General features: G+C 40.3%; 1 protein-coding gene and 1 long non-coding RNA gene across 5 annotated transcripts; one reads left to right on the forward strand and one right to left on the reverse strand.

Annotated features, from left to right (window-relative positions):
* The first annotated feature begins 216 nt into the window (after nt 1-216).
* gkup (glucuronokinase with putative uridyl pyrophosphorylase) lies at nt 217-26,010 on the forward strand. 2 transcript variants are annotated; one of them, XM_034239947.1, is made up of 23 exons: nt 217-679; nt 1,621-1,727; nt 1,831-1,875; nt 3,260-3,413; nt 5,635-5,706; nt 5,836-5,924; nt 6,713-6,860; nt 7,503-7,580; nt 8,824-8,915; nt 10,959-11,064; nt 11,156-11,235; nt 11,335-11,403; nt 11,968-12,028; nt 12,126-12,142; nt 12,236-12,293; nt 14,332-14,424; nt 14,516-14,576; nt 14,660-14,773; nt 15,163-15,220; nt 16,039-16,107; nt 16,191-16,254; nt 16,384-16,455; nt 25,339-26,010. In XM_034239947.1, the coding sequence occupies exons 1-23, from the start codon at nt 623-625 to the stop codon at nt 25,432-25,434; spliced, it is 1,860 nt and encodes a 619-aa protein (XP_034095838.1). In that variant the 5' UTR covers nt 217-622; the 3' UTR covers nt 25,435-26,010. The 2 variants fall into 2 exon arrangements, with proteins under 2 accessions (XP_034095838.1, XP_034095839.1); XM_034239948.1 differs by having other exon boundaries at nt 1,621-1,709.
* LOC117562135 lies at nt 14,174-19,565 on the reverse strand. Of its 3 annotated transcripts, none has more exons than XR_004571495.1 (3): nt 19,519-19,565; nt 16,167-16,278; nt 14,174-14,403 (listed from the first exon to the last, which is right to left on the reverse strand). It is a non-coding gene; the product is annotated as an uncharacterized LOC117562135 (long non-coding RNA). The 3 variants fall into 3 exon arrangements; XR_004571494.1 differs by lacking the exon at nt 19,519-19,565 and adding an exon at nt 17,297-17,375; XR_004571493.1 differs by lacking the exon at nt 19,519-19,565 and adding an exon at nt 16,372-17,360.
* Nucleotides 26,011-26,021: the final 11 nt, after the last annotated feature.

Raw genomic sequence — 26,021 nt, forward strand, 5'->3', positions numbered from 1 at the left:
TGACTTATGAGTATACATTGTATATTGTGGACTAAGTACATGTACTCAAGTAAAATTAGGAAGTACTTGTAATTTTCTTGAGTAATTAATTACTCTAGTACATTTATTAAACAGCTTTAGTGACTTTTTAGCTGAAAAATGTGCACTAAATTAACTTTTGACATAATGCGATCTCTAAACATTCAACTAGTGGACTTACTGTTTCAGATACAAAAAGTCAAATCAATACATCAATAATTTGTGTATCAAAAGTTTGAAGTACTTTTGGTACTTTCAGTATAATTGTATCACAATACTTTTGTACTATTTACTGAACTAATATTTTGAATGCAGGACTTTTCCTGTAACAGAATATTTTTACAATGTATTATTGCTAATTTAACTTAAGTAAAACATCAGAGTACTTCTTCCACCACTGTACGCTGTTTTTGTATGTATTGCTCTACCAAGAAGAACTACTAAAAAAGTCATGGGTGTTTTATTTTGAAGGATCTTTGCGGAAGTACGTTACTTCACTGACGCTGGGAAATTAAGCTGTTGGAGATACCGAAGATATTTTCAACCACTGGACTCTATTCTTATTGACTTAAAAGCAACATAACGACACAGTGAAGTTTCACCAATGATCTGTATACTGCTGGTAGCGGGCCACGGCACCGTCTTAGAGGCTCAAATTAAGGTGAGTAGCTTGAATGTTGCAGCAGAAAGGAGATAAGCTGAAGGAGTGCAAAGTTCGGATTCGGTATGTAGCAATAATGGTACAAAGAACTACCTTAAAGAATCCTACTTTTTTACCACAAGTCGGCTGGTCTGTTTACCTGTTAGACCACCACCTCATGCACAGAATCACAGATATGTTAAGTTACGTTATACTGCCGAATTCTTTTTTTAACAATTACATTCACCGAGGAAGAAAGACACAATTATGGAGCTAACTTCTTAAGGTTGGCTCATGATGTTCCCCAAAATAACATTATTATTATCAGAGGGGGACGTGTAGTGTTTAGGGACACGGACACCTGTGTTTGAGTTGACATTATTTAATGTCACCTATACGTATCATACAACCCCACGTGAACATTTATCCTTTTTTGTTTTAAATATAAAATTGTACATTATGTAAAACGCATACAATGAGCTAGGGAATCCAAAGTTTACCTTAATAACACATGCTGCAGCGGACTGTTATTGCGTAAATTTAAGTACTGCACTACTTAATTGAATTGTTACGCTACAAAAATGATTATGTTTTAAATAAGTTAGTTTGCAGATAATCATTCTCAGTAGGCTACACATGAATTAACTAATAAATGATAAAACATTATACATGTACACAGCCAGTGTAGCAATACTTTTATTTTTTTATTTTCTTTAAAAAGCTCTATTGTGATTTTAGTTTTCCTATAGTGTGATTTAGTATGTGTTTCTGTGCATGTAAATGGTTTGCAAACATTAAAATCCCAAAGTTCCCTCTTGAGGGAGTTTCTCTCCCACATACTACTCCTTCAGTTCTGTTCTAGATGAACATGTGTATATTACTTCTATATACTGTCATCATAGTATAGGTAGTTGAATAACCCGTATTTGAGTTCACCTGTTTTTCCATCTCTCCTCCCCCAGAATGATGAAACAGGCTTATACAGCCACCTGACTGGAGTACCAAAGGCTTTACTTCCTGGCGTGGGAGGAAGGAAGATCCTCGACTTTTGGTGGGAAACCGTCAACATGTGCGTGACAGGCGCAAGTCGCCCCAACATGATACTTCCTAATTCCTGTTTTTCATTTATTTTGAAAACATTGACTGGTTAACTTCTTATGATCTCTCTCCAGGCGACAGCTTTTCACAGAAGTGTATTTGGTGACTAATGCGGACAAGTGAGTTCAAATATACCCATTTGGTGCTATTTTGGAATACGGAAGCCTAATGCATTCACTTGAGATTAGGGGTGTAACGGTATCCGTATTCGTCCGTCACGGTTCGGACGTCACGGTTCGGCACATGCAGTCCATGGATGTATAATAAGAACTGGATACAGCGTGGGAGGCGGGGCCTCGTTCATTCCTATGAGAGTTGCTCATTGACGCATGAAGACAAAATGGCCCAACTTTTGAGAGAGCGAAACGTCACGAAAGTATTCATATAATCATATAATTCGTTCTTATTGTGCATCCATGGGTAAAGGTAAAACTCATGTAGTACTGAACACATCACATGAACGTGCCGGGCGGCGCGGTCCCGTGGGCTAGATCCGCGTTCATAATGCTGAGGAAAATAACTCTCAGAATAACGTTATTAGCACATTTTACAACTTGAGGACCGAATGTTTTTAATAAGGGCTATACAAATGTTCATACTGGGTAGTTTATTTAGTTTAAAAGAAATTATCCAACGATTTACAGACGTCTCTTTCCCAATGTTAGTCAATGGGAAAAAGTATTTCCGGGCCCAGCGACTGATACGGAAGTGAAGTACCGCCGTTTGGCCACAACGAATATTTTCCTCAGTTTCCGGCGCACTTCCTGGGGGCTTGGATCGGACGAGGACGGTGTGTTGGCGTTGTTCGACAGCGGTGTGGTATGCTAATAGTAACACACGCCAAACATGCTAAATCATATCAGAAGGCATCAGCCAGATTTGCCAATCACCGGAGCCCGGCAAAAGACAACAGCAGTTCAACAGCTTATCCCCGCTGTTTTTAAGAAGCCAATAGACATGAAAGCCGAGAGACCAAAATAAATAACGGAAGCTATTGGCATATATATTTCAACGGCAATGCGCGCTGGAAACACTTTCTTATTATTTCTTTTGTAATATTTTCAAGACATTCTTTTTAGTTTTACAGCTTGATGAAACCTTTTTGTTTGACATCAGCCATTATAGATAATATATGGCCATCTGAGTGTGTGTGGTACTGTTTGTGGTTTGCTTTTTAACTGTGTAATACAGTTAATTATTCAAAATGTTAGAGTTCCTTATTTTTATACTGAAACTTGCACTACTGTTCAAAAATAAATAACAACAAACCTGAAATCATGCATTTTGGACTTTTTTTTGCTTTTTCTTGTTGTACCGAACCATGACCCCCAAACCGAGGTACGTACCGAACCGTGAATTCTGTGAACCGTTACACCCCTACTTGAGATACAAATATTTTTGCCTTTTTGAATTTACAATTCCCACAATTCTGAAAAAGTGATATTTACAAAGTGAATGTTTTATATTCTGGTGGCTCCATTCTCATTGTGTTTCACCAACCAGGTATAAGTACTATGAGCGCTGGGCCACAGCTAACGACTTCCCGGTTGAAAACATTGTGAATGACGGCAGCACGACGTTGGAGGACCGCCTCGGAGCCGTGGCTGATCTGGAGCTGGTTATACGCAGCCGAAAGCTGCAGGACGACATCATGGTGGTATGGTGAATTAATCTGCTATTGGTGTTGGAGCATCTCTATTTAAAAAGCTGCTCAGCACTGTTGGATCAGATAACTGATACAAATGTAGTCAGCTATTGCGCACAAATCGCATTACATTTTTTTGTATAAGTAACAAAATCTATTGGATTTCAAAAAGATTAAAGGGCCCTATCAGGCTCTTTGTGCTTTTCCTGTAGCGTGTTTATAGGTTTTAGTGCATGTAAATGGTCTGCAAAGGCAGAAATCCCAAGTTCCATCCAGAGGGAGTTCTATTTCGTCCCTACTAACTGCCAGAGGCGGTGCTTTAGCACTGGATATGTCCATTGCGCACATGCGCAGCTCGAGTACCAATAACAACAAAGTCACCTGTGACCCCACGTGACACCGGCTATATCTGCCGATGTCGTCAGAGGATCTGTTCCTTTCATCTTCTCGCTGTGCAAGAGTACCGTGGCTACATTGTTGTAGCCTACAGCATTCAGTTTGAACATTTGATCTGAGTGATTTCTCTGCATGCAGCTGGCCGCGTGCAGCTTCGCGACGGGTGACGACAGTGTTCCCGTTTCCTCTCCCATAAAGTTGCCCTTATTGTGCTCTTTTGTACTTTCTGCTTGTGGCGTTGTGCCCGAGCTATCATTGGCATTTTGAGTTTCCAGCTTTAGCTGCGTTTCTCGTTTTATTTAGTTAGCAGTAGCGTGACTCAGCCTAACTAGCCTATATCGTATTTACTGCTCCTAGTACTAGACTCCTAGCACTAGTACGGGTTAGATGCAGAGAGCAATCTTCACTGTGTGTGCTGTGTGCTCTGCATGTGTGGCCAGTAAAGAGGGTTTCATCCCTCCCAATATTATATTATTGCTAGTATGCAGCCGTTTGGCTGACACTTTTAAGCACTGGCCATGGTTACTACTGTAACTACGGTTCTATGCCGCGTAGGCACTGGCCATGGTTACTACTGTAACTACGGTTCTATGCGGTGTAAGCACTTGCCGCATAGGCACTGGCCACGGTTACTACTGTATCTACGGTTCTATGCCGTGTAAGCACTTACTGCGTAGGCACTGGCCACGGTTACTACTGTATCTACGGTTCTATGCCGCGTAGGCACTGGCCATGGTTACTACTGTAACTACGGTTCTATGCCGTGTAAGCACTTGCCGCGTAGGCACTGGCCACGGTTACTACTGTATATACGGTTCTATGCCGCGTAGGCACTGGCCACGGTTACTACTGTAACTACAGTTCTATGCCATGTAAGCACTGGCCACGGTTACTACTGTAACTACGGTTCTATGCCGTTCTTTTCTTTAGAAGCTAATGATCTGGGCTTAACATTTGTGTTATTTGACTTGGACTTGCTTGATTGTTAGCAGCAGCCGCTTGGCTAACACCTTGCATATACTTTTAAGCTTCATTATTTAACTCAGCTGGTGAAGGCAGTGCTCTCGCTCCCACTCCCGGTAGAGTATTGCTTTGATTGTTAGCAGCAGCCGCTTGGCTAACATCTTGCATGTTCTGCTAAGCTTCATTATTTAACTCAGCTGGTGAAGGCAGTGCTCTCGCTCCCGCTCCCGGCACTAAAAGAGGTTGTGCCCTCTAAACAGCGGCTGCCCCACTGGGTTGTCGATACCATCTCACATGCCTATGGGGCCAGTGGCCGCCCCCTGCCATCAGGGCTGAGATGCCACTCTACAAGGAGCATCTCAACATCTTGGGCTGCCCTGAGAGAGGTGCCCCTGGAGACCATCTGCCCCGCGGCGTCGTGGGCATCTTCTGGCACATTCTCCAGGTTTTATCGGGTTAATGTCGCCACTCCCCATCCTTTGGGTGGGCGTGGGTATTTTTGGTCCCCCCCCCCCCCCCCTGCCTCAAACTTTATTTGTCCTGCAATGGGGAAATTAACATGATTACACCAGAGGATAGTGCAGATAAAGCGAGGAAAAAAATTGCTAAATATGCACACGTTATTAATAACACAATAGATAAAAAACAAAATACAAATGAAATAGGTAGCTGGTACTCTTATTGCAACCTTTTAAAATGCAGCTAGTAGATTTTTTTGTTTTTTGTTATCTGATCACGTTATTCTGATTACACATTCATCTGTTGTTACCCAGCCCTGCTGCCTAGTTTGATTTCATTGTGTTGACAGGGTATATGCTATTAGAATTGAATGAATGGGTGTCTTTCAGTGACGGTTTTCTTTGTGTGTGATCAGATTGCAGGAGACATGCTGTGTGCAGACCAGAACTTTGACATTGCTCAAGTGATCCGCTTCTTCAGGTCAGAGGTGATTCGCCAAAATACGATTTGATCTATTAGGTGGACATAAAAGCATACAACCGAGTGTGTGTTAAGAGTTTTTATCAAGGTAAAATAGGTTTTTAAAGTCATGAGCAGCCCTTTGTCTGTGTTGCAGCCTGGAGAGTTAATCATATACTACGAGTTGGAGGAAAGTGAGAAAAGCAGCTCCAGAGGCATAGTGGAGGTTTGCCCCGACACCCACAGGTGAGGAGACGTTATTTACCTATAGTTTAATAAAATGGAGAAGTGATGTATTTTTGAAGCATCGCAAGGCCTCCCTCGTCAAATATCAGAGATATTTCCCCGTTAGATTTCGGAAAATTGCAGAAAATATCCTTTGTGGTTTGAGGACATTTAGTAGTTTAATTAGTTATTTAGCAACCACCGTTTTATGACACATAGAAGCTTCGGAAATTCAGTGGTGTAATTACTGACTTATTTAATTTCAAAGAACCAAACTTCAAAATCTCTTCAGCTTGTTTTAACCAAATACCTTATTCCAGGCTTCTGACCAAAATCACATTTAAAAAAAAAACGTTGACCTCGTGACAACGAATTCGGATGTTGTAAAATGCTAATTCATTTTAGAGTTTTAGGACTCATTCTAGCACACTTCTCTAAAAAGCACCACATGCTGTAACAGCAGCAACACATGCACAGTATGCTATTTTCTGCCACTAGGGGTCTCTATCAAAACAATAACAAAAGAGTTTAGTGGCGTGGTGAAATAGCCTTGGATCATTGGAGGTGCTGCCTTTACCACGAATGCTTCTTCTACTTCTAGCGATGAGGATTTGTTTAGTGTTCATCGGTCAATAGGTTTTACTGGAAGCCAAGTTATCCACAGAAGAATTATCCAAGCCAAAACAAACAAATGAAAACCAATATTGCAGAAATGTCTCATGTTTGACCTTTTTACAAAAGTACTTTGTGTGTGGCATTTTCATTATTTTGCAGATTAGATTTTAATCTATTGTAGTGTTCTGAATCAGGGTAACACGCTTCTTGGAGAAACCTCAGGACGGGCTCACAGCGTCCCGGCTGGCCAGCGTTGTGTTTTACTGTCTCCAGAGAGACACACTGTCCCACCTGTCCGACTTCCTGCGCCTGCAGCCTCAGGCATCCTTCGGACGATTCTGGGTTCGTAAGTGCTAATCAAGTTATAAACTGTAAAAGTTATAAACTGTAAATGTTGCCCCCTCACAAGATTAAACTGGACTCTACTAACTAATTGCCTAGTAATGTTAAGTAAACATTCATTTTGGAATTATTGTTCTAATTTTCATTGAAAATACATTAAATGATTACAGTGTGATTTATTTTGTTTAAAGATAATTTGTAGCAGACGGATACATTTTGTCAGGAGTGTAGATCTGTAGGCTTGGATATCGCTGCAGCTCCACAATACTTACTGTATATTCAAATAATATTTGAACACATATTAAGCCTTTGACCAATATTGTGCTTAAACAATTTGAATATTGCACTAGTCCATATGTGATTTAGATTAAATTCTCAATATTTGTGGAGCCCTACGAGAAATGTATAATGGGGTCAATTGACTCTAATGTTGCCCTTGTGTGATTATTCTATCTGCACATGATTTAAAAAGTAGGTTTATGGACAATTACTGTATGACCTTGATTTTCATTTTGATTAAACTTTTCTTTGTCAAAATTTGACTCATTAAGATTGTAATCAGTCCTACTTTACTCCAAAAAAAACAAGTGCATTGTCATGAATGAATAAAGTAATAATAATGTGTGGCTCCTGTCTCTTCAGGAGTGGCTCGTCAATGAGAAGCAACTGGATGTGTTTGGGATGAAGCTTCCTACTGGCTTCCAGCTCATTGGACAAGTGGTTTGTATTCTACCTCAGTTCATCATCATCAGCCAGCCAACAGGACTCTCCCTTTTGAGAGACCAGAGTTTTAAACGGGCATCCACTCAGACCTCTTCCCTGTGCAAACTAATTATAGGCCAAATTAAATTGAAGGTTTTTAGCTGGCATTTTAGAAAAGGGTTTACTTCTGTAATAGATCTCGGTAGGGTCTTTCAAAATGTTGGAGCATAGTTTAAAAAAAAATGCAAAGTATTTTTTGTTATTCCTATAATTAAAAAATCAACAGTAATAGTAATAATTATTATTAACAGTAGAAGATCTAAGAGCTCATTACAGATTATATAAAGTCAAGTTCTAAGTACAAAGTTCTACAAAGTACACCAATCTTAATACTAAGATGTTTATATACAGTACATACATCTTAACATAACAATAATACAATTAAAATAAAACTGGAATTGAATGTAGCTTAGCAAAGAAACCCTATTTTCCTTTTTCTGGTAAAAACTCCAGAACCAGTTTATTGACATTTTGCCATTGACCGTTTCATAAGATCAGGAAAAGGAACATTGTCATGACCTAATCTATTTTGAACAAAGCATGAGTTAATTAACATATTTGTATTGTGTGCCTCCACTGTGACATGTTCACATGCTTTAATGTTCAAAAAGGTCTTTATTTTTCTCATACTGCCTGTGCTGCAGCACCTCTTTTCACCCTCTGTCTGAAACCAGAGCCGAGTCTGCTCTGATTGGTCAGCTGGCCAGCTCTGTTGTGATTGGTCAACAATGCAAGTGTTTTTATAATGTTACGGAAGTAAACAAAGGAGTCCAATGAAGTCCAATGGAGGCGTTTCAGGCAGTGGGGGGGGAAGTGTGGGATTTTAGCCTTAGCAGCCATTTACATACACTGAAACCTATTTGACACACTACAGGAAAGGGAAAACCCCCAAAACACATACGGGTCTCTTTATATTCTTAAAGTGACTAAGTGGCTGACCTTTTGATCCTTAGTGATGATAAAGAGAGATTTATTTTGAGTCTAAACATAGTTTTTTGCCTCTTTAACAGGATATTTAAAGCCAACATTGTCAATGTTTCTTAGGTGATTAAAGGTTGTTTTGGTCACTTTATTCATGTAGCTCTCAATCTAGAAGAGTGGCCATGCATTTTACTTCTGATTTAATATAGTATCCCTCTGATTACATTCAAAGCCCTTTAGTAGTTCTAACATCTTTTCTTTCATCCTCTTGAAATCTCAGGGCCTGTCAGACTACACCAAGTGGCTCACCCACTACTCCACCAAGCAACAAAACAACCCTGCTAAACCAATCACATACAGATCCTTTGCCCGGTAAGAAAAACCTCAAAACAACGCACTCAAACTTTCCCTCTTCCTCCTACTCACAACAAGAGCCCTACAGCCTGAAATACACTATATGAACAGATTTCAAAACATACAGTTGCAAGAAAAAGTATGTGTGAACCCTTTGGAATTACCTGGATTTCTGCATAAGTTGGTCATAAAATGTGTTCTGATCTTCATCTAAGGACGTCACACGAGGACGAAAACGGCTAAACGCATAGGATTAACACAAACGCAATCGCAAAAAAGTTTCCGTCCACACGCAATATTCACCGGATAGTGTTTGTCCACACGAGACAGCTCCGTTTAGCTCCAACCGCTGGAGAAGCTACAGTACATATGCCGAGCCTGTACGTGGCGCTGTAACTTCCTCCACAAAAGCAGCGAAGAAGCATGGTTGTCATGGTTGCCCTTCTGTTTATTCTCCGCGGTGGGGGCCGAGGGAACCGGGCAGAGTTTTTCGCCAGTCAACGTGTATTAAAGTTTAAATCTTCCGACAAAATTATAAAAGTGCCGGTCAAAGGTCTTCTTTGTTATTTATTGAGCTTTAAAACAAATGAATAACGACTCTATATAATATAATAATAAAAATACACGGAGCCTCTCTTTTTCCTCCCTCTCTTTGGACAGCGTCAGTGTCTGTCTCATGCAGCAGCTGATCCAGTAATGAGTGACCCGGCCGACAGTAAACATAAACATATTTATAACTAGTTTAGGTAGTTTGAGAGGTAATTAAAATAGCTAAGGGTGATGATCTGACTTGAAGTGTGTGTTTTGCGCCGTTCACCGCTGCATCACAGCGGGAGGAGCTGCAGGTGAGCAGAGCTGCATGTCTCCGTCCTGTCAGATTAGACTTCACTCGCGTTTTGGTCCATATCGAGAGAAAAATAAATAATCTGAATTCAGTGTGCAGTTTACTTTGACGCGGGGGTGAGCAGCAGAGGTGGGGAGAGGCGGGGCTATTGCCTCATCATTATCAGAAAATGATCGTATAGGGCGTACACACGGAGCCGTTTGACCCCCCAGAGCGTTGCGTATGCCGTTCTATCCACCTTGGGACCCGTTATCGTTACCGTAGTCGTTTAGTGCCGTATTCTGTCGTCCTAGTGTGGCCGAATGATCTATATGACACAAAACGGTAACGGAAACGACCGTTATCGTCCTCGTGTGGCCGGGGCCTAAGTCACAACAATAGACAAACACAGTCAGCTTAAACTAATACCACACAAACAATTATATGTTTTCATGTTTTTATTGAACACACCATGTAAACATTCACAGTGCAGGGTGGAAAAAGTATGTGAACCCCTAGGCTAAAGACTTCTTCAAGAGCTAATTGGAGTCAGGAGTCAGCCAACCTGGAGTCCAATCAATGAGACGAGATTGGAGGTGTTGGTTAAAGCTGCCCTGCCCTATAAAAAATACACACCAGTTTTGAATTTGCTATTCTTAAGAAGCATTGATGATGAACCATGCCTCGCACAAAAGAGCTCTCAGAAGACCTACGATTAAGAATTGTTGACTTGCATAAAGCTGGAAAGGGTTACAAAAGTATCTCTAAAAGCCTTGATGTTCATCAGTCCACGGTAAGACAAATTGTCTATAAATGGAGAAAGTTCAGCACTGTTGCTACTCTCCCTAGGAGTGGCCGTCCTGTAAAGATGACTGCAAGAGCACAGCGCAGAATGCTCAATGAGGTGAAGAAGAATCCTAGAGTGTCAGCTAGAGACTTAAAGAAATCTCTGGCACATGCTAACATCTCTGTTGACGAATCTACGACACGTAAAACACTGAACAAGAATGGAGTTCATGGGAGGACACCACGGAGGAAGCCACTGCTGTCCAGAAAAAACATTGCTGCACGTTTGAAGTTTGCAAAAGAGCACCTGGATGTTCCACAGCACTACTGGCAACATATTCTGTGGACAGATGAAACCAAAGTTGAGTTGTTTGGAAGGAACACACAACGCTATGTGTGGAGAATCCAAAGGGTTCACATACTTTTTATTGCAACTGTATGATGCTTCACAGGGTTGGATTGATGGGGAACCCCTCGGATGGCTTCAACGGGAAAACCATCGCCATGTCCATCTCTAACTTCTGGGCCGAGGTCACTCTTGTGGAGAGCCAGACTTTGGTAACACTTACAAATTCAGGAGTAAAGAAATAGAACTTCATTTGGGACATATTGTGGAAAACATTTGTGAATTTCTGCTGTGACTCTGTAGGTGTTAGTCCCTCATCCCCTCAACGACCCCACAGAGTTTGGAAGCTTGCAAGATCTGTTCTGCATCAGTAGGAAGGAAGGGTGAGTACATCACACGTGAAATGAGCAAAAATACACAAGTCATGTTCAGGCTTCTTCCACATGTTCTGTTCACATGTTCCCCCCCCCCCCAACCTGTAGGTACCTGGGAGGCCTGCGGCTGCTGCAGGCTACCTGCAAGAAGTTCTACCAGTTCTGCTCCAAACAAGGGTAAGGTCAGATTATTATTGGATAAAATATTTAATTTAAATATTAGCTTGAGCATTCTTTTTACCTCCAACTTTGTATATCATATACATTATATATCACCACGGATACTGCTTTAACTTTCTCCAACACTATGGGTTACTTTTGCAATTTAAAATAGTGAATAAATAAATAAAGTTTTCAGATAATTTCGTTGAGTGATAATAGAATATTGTAAAAATACTTAGTTACAATTAAAAGCACTGCTTTAAATACATGACGTATTTATTAAAACAATCTGACACTGTGGGGCTCTCCCCTAAACTGAATAGTTCCATCATTATAAGGGACGTGAATTTATTTTTTGTATTCACCCTGAATCAAAGATATGTGTATCATATCTGTGTGTTCTGTGTGCAAAACTCAATACATACTTATAATGAAAATACAATAATAATAAAACACTTTTTTGTCTTTTCATTATGTTTTAAAATAATTAATCCTAAATACTTACCTTACCTTATTTGTTAATGAGAGTCACACTAGCTTATAATGCTCCTTCAATGTCTGCTGTGTTTTTTTCCACAGTATTGCTTTGACAAAGCAGAACTTCACACTGAAGTATGACACCAACATTCCTCGGCAAGTGGTGAGCAGCCATTTAAATACTGGATAACAGTCAGTGTATTGGTCTAATGTGAAAACCTTCCGTAATGATGAAATTATCTGTCTCTGATTTACTGCAGGGCCTCGCTGGAAGCAGGTAAAACATTCTGTCTGATCATTTAGATAAGGTCATTTTAGGTAATTTTCTATGCTTTTTATTTAAATAATGTACGGCCCTCTTATTTCACAGTGCCATCGTCTCAGCTACTCTGAAGTGTCTCATGAAGTTCTACAATATCACAGACAATGTAAGGATTTGTCCCATCTGATGGAGTTACCAAAACATCAAAGCTATCTGGACTTTTCTGTTACACCTTACCACTACAGCAGTTTTTTTTGTTGGTTTATTTAGCAGGGGCAATGCACATTAATGAACACTTAAAACAAAAAAATGCAAATAGTGTAAATATGCCGGATTTCAGCTTGGAGCTCATTTCCATCCGCAGTCCCTCACATAAAACATTTAAGAACATGAAAATGATACACATAGCAAAAACAAATACATGTCATGATATGCAAAAGAGCAAGAGCAGCACACACAAGCATTTACCACATGGCAGTACAATATAGCAGCAACAACATATAAAGTGCAAGAGAAGATAGAAGAGCTACATAAAGTGCAAGAGGAGATACCCCTGTATTAAAGTGCATTTAGCGGTGATTGCACATCTGTTTGTTTCTCAACCATTCTTTTAGTGGACCTTTTAAAACTATTGAGAGTGGGACAATCCTGTATCTCAGTTGGGAGGCTATTCCACAATGAGCTGCCTTTAATGGAGAGGACATTTTGTCCTAAAAGGATTTTAAAAAACATATGATGAAACAAAGAACAACAAATATACATAGCCGAGGAAGTGGGTTAATCATTTGAGAAAATAATATCAGAGATAGTCACTGATGTAAGACATGAAAAACTCATCACAGAAGTTTAAATAACATTAGTGAGGTGTGGAGTTATTATTTTTAAAGTAGATTTACCAATTTTATTTGAGAGATTATCCAAGTTATTTATTTGTTTTTAAAGATATCTTTGGCCTAAAGAGTGCCTTTATTGAGAGATACAGTGTTGAAAGGGTGGAGACAGAGGGGTCGACAATGCCTTTAAGTTCTGTGTGCCGGACTCAAACTCGCGCACTCTGCAGCGGATACCATACGGGTCACTTGATAGCTCAGTGGTTAGAGCTGGCAGCCAAGATTCTTTGTTAAGATTAAGTTGATTTTAGTTTTAGTTTTTTTTACTGAATATTACCCCTTTCCCTTCATATTGTTGATACCTGAAATGGCCCTGATATGCTGTCATATCTTACGCTGTTTGTGATAATGAAAAAAACATCAGCTGCAATGTGTTTCTTTGTATTCATCAAAGTATTTTTTAAACAAGTGACATGAAAGACTCCCAACTAGTTTATAGGAGCTTAGTCAAATACTAAAGCTACCGAGGCATTTAACACCCTGGAGTGTCCTGGCTGACAAACGATTCTGTTTCAATAAGATACCGTTTGCTGTGTGGCCTCAATCAAGAATCTGCATGCTCTTTTGTTGAAGCTTAATACAATCCATTTATTTTCTGAGCATGTGCATTATAAAAGTAAAGTCCATACAATGCTAGCAGTTTCTACACACGTTGCTAGTGATGGGAATTACGGCTCTTTGAAGGGAGCCGGATCTTATGGCTCTGTTCCTTTCCGAGAGCCGTTCTAAAGAGCCGTTTTTTTAAGTGGCGGTGGAGATTATTTGTTGACCCTGCTTTAAATGATATTTTAGCTTTACAACTGTTGCACTCCGCTTTATCATTGCCTATGTTTTTGTTGAAGTGCATCCAAATGCTGCTGCGTTTTCGCGATTGGCTCATTTTTTCACCCGAAACACACGTCGTCTACCTGTACCACTGAAGAATGGCTCTCACCAAGTACGACTCGGTTCCCTTCGTTCGTACCAAAGAGCCGCTCAAAAGATGTTCGCCAACGTAACATCACCACACGTTGCTGCTACAGCGGTAAAAAAAACTGTCAAACACACCCAATCATATGACACAGCACCTCTAAATACTGTATCTCTGCCCTTGGCAATAGGATTAGGACAGTGACACATTACGCACAAACATAATAACACACAATTGTGACAGATTAGATCCAAACATGACCCCTAATTAATATGGCTTAGTCTTACATGGTCAAAAAAACACTCAAAAAACACTTGTTTTTTTATTACATATAAGTGAAAATGACATACAAGGTATCTATTGTGTCTTTAACTTGTTTATGTATCTCCTATTTGACTCTCCAGGATCTCCCAAAGCCGATCCGAGCCAACTTCATCCTCAACGTGGAGACTGATGAGCTCTTCATCACTGCGGGCCTGCAGGACAGAGTTGTTCAGGTCAGTAAAGAAATATACTCTCCACAAATGTACCGTCACAACATCAAACCATGTCACTTAACTTAAATGCAATACTCCTTTGTCTTTACAGGTGTATGAAGGCTTAGTCTACATGGATTTCAGCAAGAATCTCATGGCAGAGCAGGGCTACGGTATTGAAGTCAACATCTGTCCGTGGATGATAAGTGAATGATACAAAGAAATGTCTTTCCTAATGTGTGTTTCCTGTTGTCAGGGAACTATGTTTCTATGGACATGAGTGGGCTCCCACACTTTTGGCTGGCTTACCTGAGCGACCCCAGCGACTCTGGACGCATCCACAGCAACATCAGACAGCGCTGGCTCAGTGGTGAGTCTTCTTATGGAAAATGACTCCGAAAATCTTCACTGCTAATTAAAGAGGCCCTATCATGCTTTCCTGTAGTGTTTTATATAGGTTTCAGTGCATGTAAATGGTTTGCAAAGGCTAAAATACCAAAGTTCCCTCCAGAGGGAGTTTCTCTTTCACACCCCTTTAGAAGATACTGTCTTGTATAATTGTGTGTAATTAGGATTAACTTTTCCTACGTATGTAATGACAGACATTTCAGTTTTTCTAAAAACGAACAAAAATCCTCAGTTCTTTTTTAAAAATAACATGCAAGCTCATGTGCATATTTCCATATTTCTGTTCATGTTGGATTTATTAAAAGGAAATAGTTAGTTGGACTACTTTCATGCTGCTTTGTCTTTCCACAGGGGAGCCTCTGGTTGTCGAGGCCATGAAGAGTTTTGCTGAGCTCACCGATCAAGCAAGGTTGGTTTGAGCACTTTGAAGTGGATTGTTGATCAAGAATGTATGCAATAAAAAGCACTGGAGGTTTGGTTAAAACATCTCATGGCAAAAGCCTGACTACAATTATGTCTGGCTCTTTTTCAACTGTCGTGAAATGGCTTTGGGATTCCTGAACCCTTAATCTAAGTAGGGAACGAGCCCTTACTCCAAATGAAGGAGTTCAAGTATCTGTTGGGGACGATGGTGGGTGAGATGGGCAGGAGAATCGGAAGCAGTATTGCAGTCACTTTACCGCATAGTTCTGAGCCAGAAGGCAGAGCTCTCAATCTACCGCTCTTTGTTCCTACTCTCACCTATGATTAAAGAACGAGATTGCGGATACTAGCAGCCGAAATTGGTTCCCTCCGGGGGTGGCTGACATCTCCCTTAGGGATAAGTGAGAATTTAAATCATCTGGGAGGAACACGGAGTAGAGCTTAGTAAGGATGCCACCAGGCCGACGTTTCGAGCACGTCCAGCTTGGAGGAGACCGAGGGGTAGACCTAGGACCAGGTGGAGGGGCTATATCTCCACGCTGGCCTAGGAGGAGCACCTTGGAATCCCCCAGTCAGAGCTGGTTGATGTGGCCGGGGAAAGGGACTCTCTGCTGGAACTGCTTCCTCTATAACCAGACTCTGGATAAGCGGTTGAAGATGGACGGACGAAGGGACGGACGGACAGAGAACCGATGGATTCCTTGACTTGTTGTGTGAAATACTGTGGAAGTGTTGGCTATGTTGTGACATTTCAGAGATAGGACCATTATATGTGAAGCTGATTCAATATTGTTCTCTCCTCAGGTTGGCTCTACAGGACAGAGACTGGAGGCGCCTGGCTCAACTGATGGACCAGAATTTTGAGCTGCGGAGGTAAATAGTATATTTTGATGTTAGGCATTAGGCAGAAGGTTCTACAGGTACATTCTTACCTACAGTAACAACATATCCCACAGGTCTGTGTACACTGATGACTGTCTGGGTCCGGGGAACCTGAAGATGGTTCAGCTGGCGAGGCAGGTCGGTACTGAAATGTTCTTCCACCTGTATAGAGCAAGCATTATTTATTAATTCACACTTTTATCCATCTCCATCTGTGTGGAATATTTTTCTGTTTATGCATTCATGAAGTTTTACTGCTCGTTGCAGTTTGGATCGGCGGTGAAGTTACCCGGCAGTGGGGGGGCCGTGGTGGGTCTGTGTCTGGATGAAGAGAAACTGGTAAGACTACATTATGTGAGATTGGAGCCTCATATTTATTTTCTTCGTCTTGGTTCCCTTTGTACTCCATAAGATATGTGTAATTTAAAACCTTTATTGACACTACAGAAAAAAGCAGTGAGCATTTTGCATAATGCACATCCCTGAGAACACACAAATTAACTGTTTATTGAGTCGAGGCTGTTAACATGTAAAGATTGAATTGAATTACAGACTTCTTTAGTTATGCATAAAGCAACAAATACCATACTGCCAGAAAATATACAAAACAAATTTGTTTTAACTTCAGAGGATGAGCAACTTGGATGGAAATGTAACTTGGCAGCACGCCTCGTTCTGTGTCCGTATGTCTGTATTACTTGTATGATTGAGTGATTACATCTAAATTGTCTGGCGGACACTTTCAATTTTTCAACTGCTACATCTCAAATCCTAATCGTAAATGTAGTAGTGTGACTTACCGGCGGAAATACCGGCTACTTGGACTTTTGGAGCCTGTTCAACTCGGCAACCGGACTACACATCGTTGATCTTGATGGGTCCAATTATTTTTCTCATCCTAAAGCGAAGTTCCTGGCTTTTTTAATTGTGCACTGATCTGTTTCTGACTGTGTTACGATCCCTACTGATCCAGTTTTTTAACTTTTAAACCAGCGATGTATCGGGTCGGGCTTCCTGTTTACATGTGACTTCACTACACGCATCGTCCCCAGCTGATCGGGTGGTTGAAAATTCCCGGAATGGATTTACATGGGATTGACCCTGATTTTGTTCTGCACTGATGCCCCTTTCACACCAACGCGTTTTCAGCTCCGGCTCGGAGCTGGAGCCTGAAAAGTACCGTTTTTTCCTGTTCACACCGCAGAGGCGCTGCCTCTTAGCTCCGGAATCCGGTTCACTTCCAGCTCCAAAACATTGTCGGTCTAGAGCAGGGGTGCCCAACCAGTCGATCGCGATCGACCGGTCGATCGCGGGGAGATTCCCAGTCGATCGCGAGATGTGTCTAAAAATAGAACAACAATATTCAGTTTTATCGTTAATGTCCTATAACATAATCTTCCAGTGCCAGAATAATGCACTTGAACGCATCAAAGCTTTGTGATTGGCCGGCGTGACCCCATGTGTCGGGGCGTGGCTGGTGGGCAGTGGGCAGTGCACTAGTTCGCTAACGTTGTCCGTCAACACCACACCAGGAGTGACAGTCCGCACACACACAAGACCGCAGTTATGGCAGAAGCAAAGCATATATAATTTTCACTCCGAGTGGGAGGATGATTATTTTTGTATCTATTCCAATTCAAAGTCCATCTGTCTCATCTGCAATGTGAGCGTGGCTTTATCGAAGAAGGGTAATTTAGGAGCGGCATTTCAAAACAGTGCACAAACGCTACGAGACGGAATTCCCTCCTAATTCTGCCCTACGCTCCCAAAAGGTGAGGGACCTGAAAGGACAGCTAAATGCACAGTCAGTCCATTTTCACCAGGCCCAACAACAAGAGCAAGGTTGCGTTCCGATAATCCAAAAATCAGCTCCTAAGTTCTAACCCTATCTCCTATTCCTTGACCTCTGAGTGAAACGTCACAGGGTTAAGGGATAGTGGATAGGAGAATTCAAAAGGATTTAGGAGAAGAGACCGCGGTACTTTAGAGAATCCGAATGCACTTTCACTATCCGATGTGTTTATGATGCGCCAGCTGACGTCATGAATGTGCGTCTGCTGCTGCTGTGGGGAAACTATGGAAACTACAGTTTTCTATACAGCGGACTACAACATGGATGTTTAATAAGAACGAGGGGCTACTGTAAACTCATCTAGAGACTCTGCACCGTGCTCTGATGCTTTATGCTTTATGAACGTGGACAACAGAGAAACATATTCTTCAGGACCAAAGTTGGAATTGAAATAAAAAAGGAAAGTGAAACTTATGCTCGTCACCCTCTCCCTCCGGTCCACATTAATACAAATGATCCCAATACGTATGATTGTATGAAAAGATCTTAAAATCAATACAGATGTATTTATTATAAACGTTAGTCCTTAACATCTATCACTGTGTATATCACCATTCAAACATCTTTTAAAAGTTGAACAACCCCCACACAGCTCAGTAAAGACTGAGATGTTGACTTTATTTGATCATTTCCGTAAAAACTAACGTTCATATTTCTCTTTTTGATTATAATACTGATGAACGTTCAGAACAAAGCACTTTGGCAACTTACCACATATGTTTTAAAAAGCTTAATAAGCACCGTAACTTTCATGATATCATTTCTCGGTCATAATCGGTTGTTTCCGTTAGGAAGGTTCCTAAGCTAAATGGACTATTGGAATGCAACCCAAGGCTGCTACCATAGCATCTTAACGTGTCAGTCACGTTCTTGCGTAACACATGAAGTCTTTCAAAGACGGCGAAGTTGTGAAAGAAGCATTCCTGGAGGCTGCCGATGCGTAATAAAAATAACAGTAGCATTTCAACAGGTTTTTGAAGTTAGATACCGTTATTAATCAGCTGTAAGTTTGAGTTTGTTTGAACTTATTCATTATAATTATTGTACAAAATGGTATAAGAATGCAAACTTAAATTGATTATAGTCTATTATCAATTCAGGTTAAGAAACTAGTGTTGCTTGCATCCTATTTTTTTAAAGGCATTTATTTTTATAATCTACTAAAATGCAACAAAAAAAGGGTTTGATTCTATTAATTTTGTCTTTTTTATTGTGTAGCTTCAGATCTGAGTTGTCTTATTAGTAAGCCTAATTTATACTTTTGTAGCAACACTATTTTTATATAATGGTAAAGAAAGGGTTCAGAGTCTTTTCTTTTTTCCCTGTGTCATATGTGGCAGCACTGTTCAATGTTTCTTGAAAACATTACCCACTGTAGTATGTGACGTGTGAATAAACTCCAACTCTGTATCAACAACACTGTTGTGTAACTTCAGTTAAATACTTGTATGTGTGTAGATTAGAAAGAGGTAAGATAAATGATCTGCAGTATTTTATGAAGTATTAATCGTACAAAGGTCAGTTTTATACAAGTAGAAGTGTGTATTTACCTGGCAGTAGGCTGTCAGCAATGGCTACGCCTCTATTTGGACTGGTAGATCTCGGCAGACTGGCAACTTTAACAGTAGCTCTCGGTTCAAAAAAGGTTGGGCACCCCTGGTCTAGAGGCAAGAGCTTCGGAGCTAAGAGGCGGCGTCGCTTACGTCTCTCTTACGTCGACGCGGGGGCAGGGGCAGATTCGTCGTTTAAGTAGATGCTGAAGACCACAAAGAAGTCTTGCATTTCGCATGTGATGTTTGTAAAGTTCCAAGTAAAGTCGTCCCTTGTAAAGTCGTCCGATGCCTTCCATTTCGTTTCGTAAGAGGATAACCAAAGCGAACAGCGCTTCAATACAATCGGCCATTGTTGTTGTTGTCGATGTGAGGGATATCCGCGCGGTTTGGATTTTATGAAGCAGGCACGTAAACGGTGACGTCATGACGCAGCAGCGGCAGCTCTGGGCGGTGTAAACAGAGCGGGAGCAGAAAAGGGAAACCGGAGCTGAACCAGAAAAGCTCCCGCTCGGAGCTAGAAAGGGAAAAGCGCTGGTGTGAAAGCCGCATGACTTGTCCTGTGGCGTGGAGCTCAAGAGTCTGTTTTGGTCGGGTTCTCCACGTTTCGCGGGATTTTAATTATGTCACTGCTTTTGGCTGTCCTATTCCTTTTAATTTGGAGCAGCACTGGGGGAAGTCCCCACGGGACCGAAATATCCCGTCCATTTCTCCCAACCCCGGTTTTAGCAGGACGGGGAACGTGCTCCTCTTGCAGTCCGCTGGGCACGATGTTGAGCCCCCTCCCTCTGATCCTCTCTCCCGCATCTGTCAAGTGCGGATCTGTGGACTTGGCCCGTCTGATTAGCCTCATGGCTAAACTTTAGTATTTCTTCAAGTCATGTTCATGATTTTGTGATTTTTTTTTTAAACACTAAGTGAGAGCCGTCAAAACGTCCACCTAGGCCTGTCTATAGGTGTCTAATTGTTCTCTTATTGTTGATTTTTTTCCCGGAAATGTGCAACCTAACCCTGGACCAGATTATTGTGTTAATTTTAACACCCCTGCAGATTTTAAATCAAGTTCTGGTCTTGATCTCATCCATTTGAATGTGCGCAGTTTGATTGCTAAAATGGATATGATTCGTATTTGGGCACATTCAACCGATGCTGATATAGTAGGGATATCTGAAACTTGGCTAACCAAATCAATTTCAAGCAAGGATATTTGCATTGACGGCTATAATGTGTATAGGACTGATCGACCTAAAAAGGGTGGAGGTGTTGCAGTCTATGTTAGAGTGACCAGACGTCCCCGTTTTCCGGGGACAATCCCCGTTTGTATTGGCCTGTCCCCGGAAATGTCCCCGTTTGTTAATATACGTTAAAAACACATAGCAAGGTGAAATAAAACGTTTCATGTCAGGAAACACTGGGTAAACAGACTGTGGTCAAGCCAGCACCCACTTCGGAAAACACAATCAAAAGCACGTTGTATTGCGGTGCGCGAATATCCTATGCATTACGGTAGAAGCATGTAAAAACTGCCTTCAAAATAAAAGCGTTTACTCGGTCAATAACAAATATACCTAAAAAACACACCAAACATATTCATATATACTGGAGCTTAAATTAAGAAATATGTACTATATAATGTGATCAATAATCATTTAAAACAAACTACGTATAACTACCACATTATAACTGAGTGAATGTAAAATGTAAGGATACAGTTATGAAGACATATCTGACATTTCCACTGGGTGACTAATTTCAATTGATGTTGACACCATCTCACAACACTTGATTTATCCATAGTTTGCTCAACATTACTTTCTGAAGCACAATTTAAAATGTATGCTGTTTAAAATCTCAAATTAGATCTATTGTCCATCTATATTTTGATTATTATTTAATGGAAACCGTCCATAATCAAAGAGTCATTCGAAGTCAATCAAATACTTAGTTTCAAAATAAAATACTTTTGAAATCTCATATATGGGCTATCGTCCTTCTGTTTTTATACAAGAATAAATAAAAAAACTGTTAAATTATCAAAGACTTATTTCACTCCAGGGTGATAGCAGGACACCCCATCTAGTCACTCAGAGAGAATCAGGACAATCTGATGTAGAGTTTCAAAATAAAAGACCTTTGAAGTCTCATATATTAGCTATCATCCCTCTGTTTTTAGATAAGAATGAAACAAAAACTATCCAGTATCAAAGACTTATTTCACTTCAGGGTGATAGCAGGTCACCCCATCTAATCACTCAGAGAGAATCTGGACAATCTGATGTAGAGTTTCAAAATAAAAGACCTTTGAAGTCTCATATATGAGCTATCTTCCTTCTGTTTGGTCAAACAGTTCAAATGTTCGAATTACATTAAACCAGAATTGTCCCCCTTTTTTCTTTAACAGTGAAGACAACTGGATATGTTAATGATATATTGACCGCAAAACTCAAAATGTCCCCGGTTTTCATTTTGAAAATCTGGTCACCTTAGTCTAAGTTGAATCAAAGTTTCATGTAAAATGATTCTCTCTAAATCACTGACAAAACCATTTGAACTTTTGCCTCTTAACTTGGAAGTATCAAAAGCGCTCCATATATTACTGTTGTTGGTTGCTACAGACCACCTTCAGCTGTCAGCGACGCTTTACCATCTTTAATGCAGCTTTTGTCCAGTCTTAACTATACTGAAATTGTCATTGTGGGTGACCTTAACTGGAACTGGCTTCTACCAGCATCTGATGATGTTAAAATATACTGCAATTCCTTAAATCTCTTTCAGATTGTTTGCAGTCCCACTAGACCCAATCTGAAATCTCCTGAAAAATCCTCCTTAACTGATCTAATCCTTACAAATGCCTCTCATAAATACACCCCTGCTTCTGTATTTGCAAATGACATCAGTCACCACTGTGTCATTGCCACGGTATGGAATACAAAACCCTGTATCATCATAAAGCGTGATATGAAACATTTTGTAGAGCAGGGTTTTTTCCACGACCTGTTTCTATTTGATTGGGACAAAATCAATCTCATTGCAGATGTTGAAACTGCCTGGACATTATTTTATGATGGTTTTATTAAAATAGTTGATAGGCATGCCCCCATAAGAAACTACAGAGTAAAAGGCAGAGACAATGCATGGTTCACATCAGATCTTTCTGATTTACTACACGAGCGCATTATGGCATGGTCAAAAGCCAGGAGTACAGGTCTTGGGTCACATTGGCTGCTCTTCAGGCAGCTGTGAAATGCATTTACCGTTAAAATCAGAAAAGCAGATCATCTCCTAACTGAAACTTCAGACAACCTTAATAATCCCCTTAAACTCTGGAAAACTATTAAATCACTAGCTGGAAACAAAAATGTTATAGAGCTTCCACATTGCATTGTGAAGGAGGACTCTGTTCAAATCGTTGATAAGGCAGAAATGCTTGGTTGGTTTAATGAACATTTGTATTGCTTCTGGTTCGCTGTTTACCTCGCAGAACATAGCTCAAGGAGCCACTGATAGCTCTAACGGTGGTATCTGGGAGGGTGAACCGTTTAATTTTATTCCAGTAACAGTCTCAGAGGTGCATAAAGCCCTGAAAAGTTTGGAACCAAGAAAATCAGCAGGTCCTGACAACCTGGAGCCTTACTTTTTAAAGTTAGCAGCTGATTTTATAGCTTTGCCCTTGGCTTATCTTTTTAATCTGTCCTTGGAGTCAAACGAAATTCCCCTTATTTGGAAATCTGCTTTTGTTCTCTCACTGTTAAAAGGGGGTGACCCCACTCTCCTAAACAACTACAGACCCATCTCCAAATTATGTGTTTTAAATAAAGTACTGGAATCTCTGGTAAATTTCCAACTGAAGGAGTTTTTATCAACAAATAATATTTTATCTGAGTTTCAATCTGATTTTAGGAAAAAACAGCACTACAACAGCTGCCTTAAAAGTAGTAAATTATCTTATTTACTTCTTAGACAATAGAGAGCATTGCGCAGCAATTTTTATTGACTTGTCAAAGGCTTTTGATACAGTGGATCATGCCTTACTGTTACAAAGACTTGTTAGTATTGGTCTTTCAGGTTCGAGAACTATCTATCATGCAGATCAGTGTGTGCGGGCAGAAGGCTTAACTTCAACATCTCTTCAGGTATCCAAGGGTGTGCCACAGGGATCTGTTTTAGGACCATTGTTATTTATTATTGACATTAACAGTCTTAATAACAATGTTTTGAATGCAAATTTGCATTGTTATGCTGATGATACAGTTATTTATTGTTCTGCGTCCACCCCGAAGCAGGCTCTTTGTCAGCTCCAGAATGCTTTTAACATTGTACAATCCAACATGTGTGATTTGAAACTTGTTTTAAATGCTGCCAAGACAAAGCTAATGATGTTCTCGAAAGCAAAATCCAAGGTCTTGAACCTTCCTCCTATCACCACCTTGCAGGGGACGGAGATTGAATCTGTGTTGCAGTATAAGTATCTTGGAATTATAATTGATAATTCGCTTTCTTTTAAACCACACATTGTGGAACTCTTGAAAAAATTAAGAATAAAATTAGGTTTTTTCTTTAGAAACAAGTCTTATTTTTCCTATGAGGCCAAAAAGAGACTAGTGTCTGCAACATTTCTGTCTGTGCTGGATTATGTAGATGTGGTTTATATGAATGCATCTTCTCAGTGCCTTCACTCGCTGGACACCGTCTACCACGGTGCACTGAGATTCATCACAAACCTCAAAACCTTGACACACCACTGCAATCTATACACTCGTGTTGGATGGTCTTCCCTGACCACGCGTAGACTGAAACATTGGCACATCCTTATATATAAGGCTATTCTTGGTGCTCTTCCCCCTTATCTAAGAATGTACATAAACAGAAAATGCACAGGATCTTATCGGCTTCGCTCCGAGAACTTTTTCCTTTTAACTGTACCAAAGGTCCGTACTGAACTTGGGAAAAGGGCGTTCAGTTACGCTGCCCCTCAAGCTTGGAACCTGCTTCAAGTTCAAACTGAGCTGAAACTCAGAGAGCTGGTCTCATTAAACACACTCAAAGCAACTTTAACTGACCTTGAAGCAGGCCGCTGTGTCTGTAAATGCTTTGGCTAAACTTGGTGTAAGACTGTGTTGTGATTGTGTGTTTTTTAATTGTCTGTAACTGTAAAACTGTCTGAAACTGCTGTTACCATTCTTGGGCCAGGACTCTCTTGAAAAATAGATTTTTAATCTCAATGAGACCTATCCTGGTTAAATCAAGGTAAAATAAAATAAAAATAATAGTATTTTTGCACAGACTACCTTAAAGCAGCTGTGTATCTCTGTAGTTGGCGTTAAACTGTGGAATTCATTACCAAATTATGTAAAGGGCTGTAAGAACATCTTTAGGTTTAATAAAATGTATAAAGAAATACAAATTAGACAGAATAAAGATGTCAGGTAACCCGTGTTGCTGAAGGTACAGGTACTTGCCGTCAAAAAGCCCTTTTTTGATGCTCTTTTCGAAGCCATCTTTGACAAAAACTGTATTTTTTGCTTGCGGAACATGACGGTTGCAGGATGGTTAGTAGTTTGTGTTATTTAAAGGGTTATTTCAGATACATCAGAGTCATAAATCAAATTTTGTTTTGTTAGTAGATCCAAACTATTCCTAACGTCGCAGTATGTCAAAGCTCAGGCCTTTTTATAATTCCATATAGTGTAATTTGACAGGATCTTGGACTTGAGGTCTTAAGATTTAACAGTAATTAACCTGTTATAGTTTGCAAATTCTGAGTGTGTACTTTATTTGTGAATCAATGCTGTTTAATGCAGTCTGTGTTTTTCCCACTAGGTGGAAATGAGGCAAGCTTTCCAGGAGGCAGGCTGTGTCTTCTGTGTCATCGCTCCATACAACCCATCTGCCAGCACTGTGGGCGGCCAACACTAGCCTCACATCTCCCCACGACTCAGTCAGGGCTACCCGAGGCCAGCTTATGGCCATCGGCTGGATATAGCAGAGTGCAACCCTCAGTGAGGCCCGATATCATTTCATAGCCCTTATTACTAAAACAGACAGCGGAGATCATGATTGTTTTATGATCAAATGTGTAAATGTCCCCTCTGTGGGATGAATAAAGGTATTCTGATACATGAAAATATAAGAAAGCCATTGTTAAAAAAAGAAAAATCAGGGTTGTCATTAGGTGATTAAATATTTGGGGATACTGTGTGTAATTATTAATCAGATTGATCAAATGGTGCTTTATCATCCATCAGGATTTGCGTCACTTGATCTCTGGACAATAAGAGAGTCTGCATATTTTACATTTTTATTTCAGATTATATGACAATGGTGATCACATGGAAATGTAAGGTTCTGCACGAGAATGACCTTAAGTCAAATATATCAATCGCAGTAATGTGAAAATTATGTAATTATTTTTCTACATGTGATATTTTATAGATATTATCTTTGTATAATTAATGTAATTGTTGTACACAAATTAAAAGCAACTGTATCGTTGTCAGTGTTTT

Source organism: Gymnodraco acuticeps, unplaced genomic scaffold, assembly GCF_902827175.1.
Source record: "Gymnodraco acuticeps unplaced genomic scaffold, fGymAcu1.1, whole genome shotgun sequence".
Lineage (NCBI taxonomy): Eukaryota > Metazoa > Chordata > Actinopteri > Perciformes > Bathydraconidae > Gymnodraco > Gymnodraco acuticeps.

What these genes read in the sequence shown, in the direction of transcription:
- gkup (XM_034239947.1), top strand. Translation starts at nt 623, where the DNA reads ATGATCTGTATACTGCTGGTAGCGGGCCACGGCACCGTCTTAGAGGCT. An exon ending in TGCAGGACGACATCATGGTG is followed by an intron (nt 3,414 to 5,634) that starts GTATGGTGAATT and finishes GTGTGTGATCAG; the next exon opens with ATTGCAGGAGACATGCTGTG. An exon ending in CATGGCAGAGCAGGGCTACG is followed by an intron (nt 14,577 to 14,659) that starts GTATTGAAGTCA and finishes TCCTGTTGTCAG; the next exon opens with GGAACTATGTTTCTATGGAC.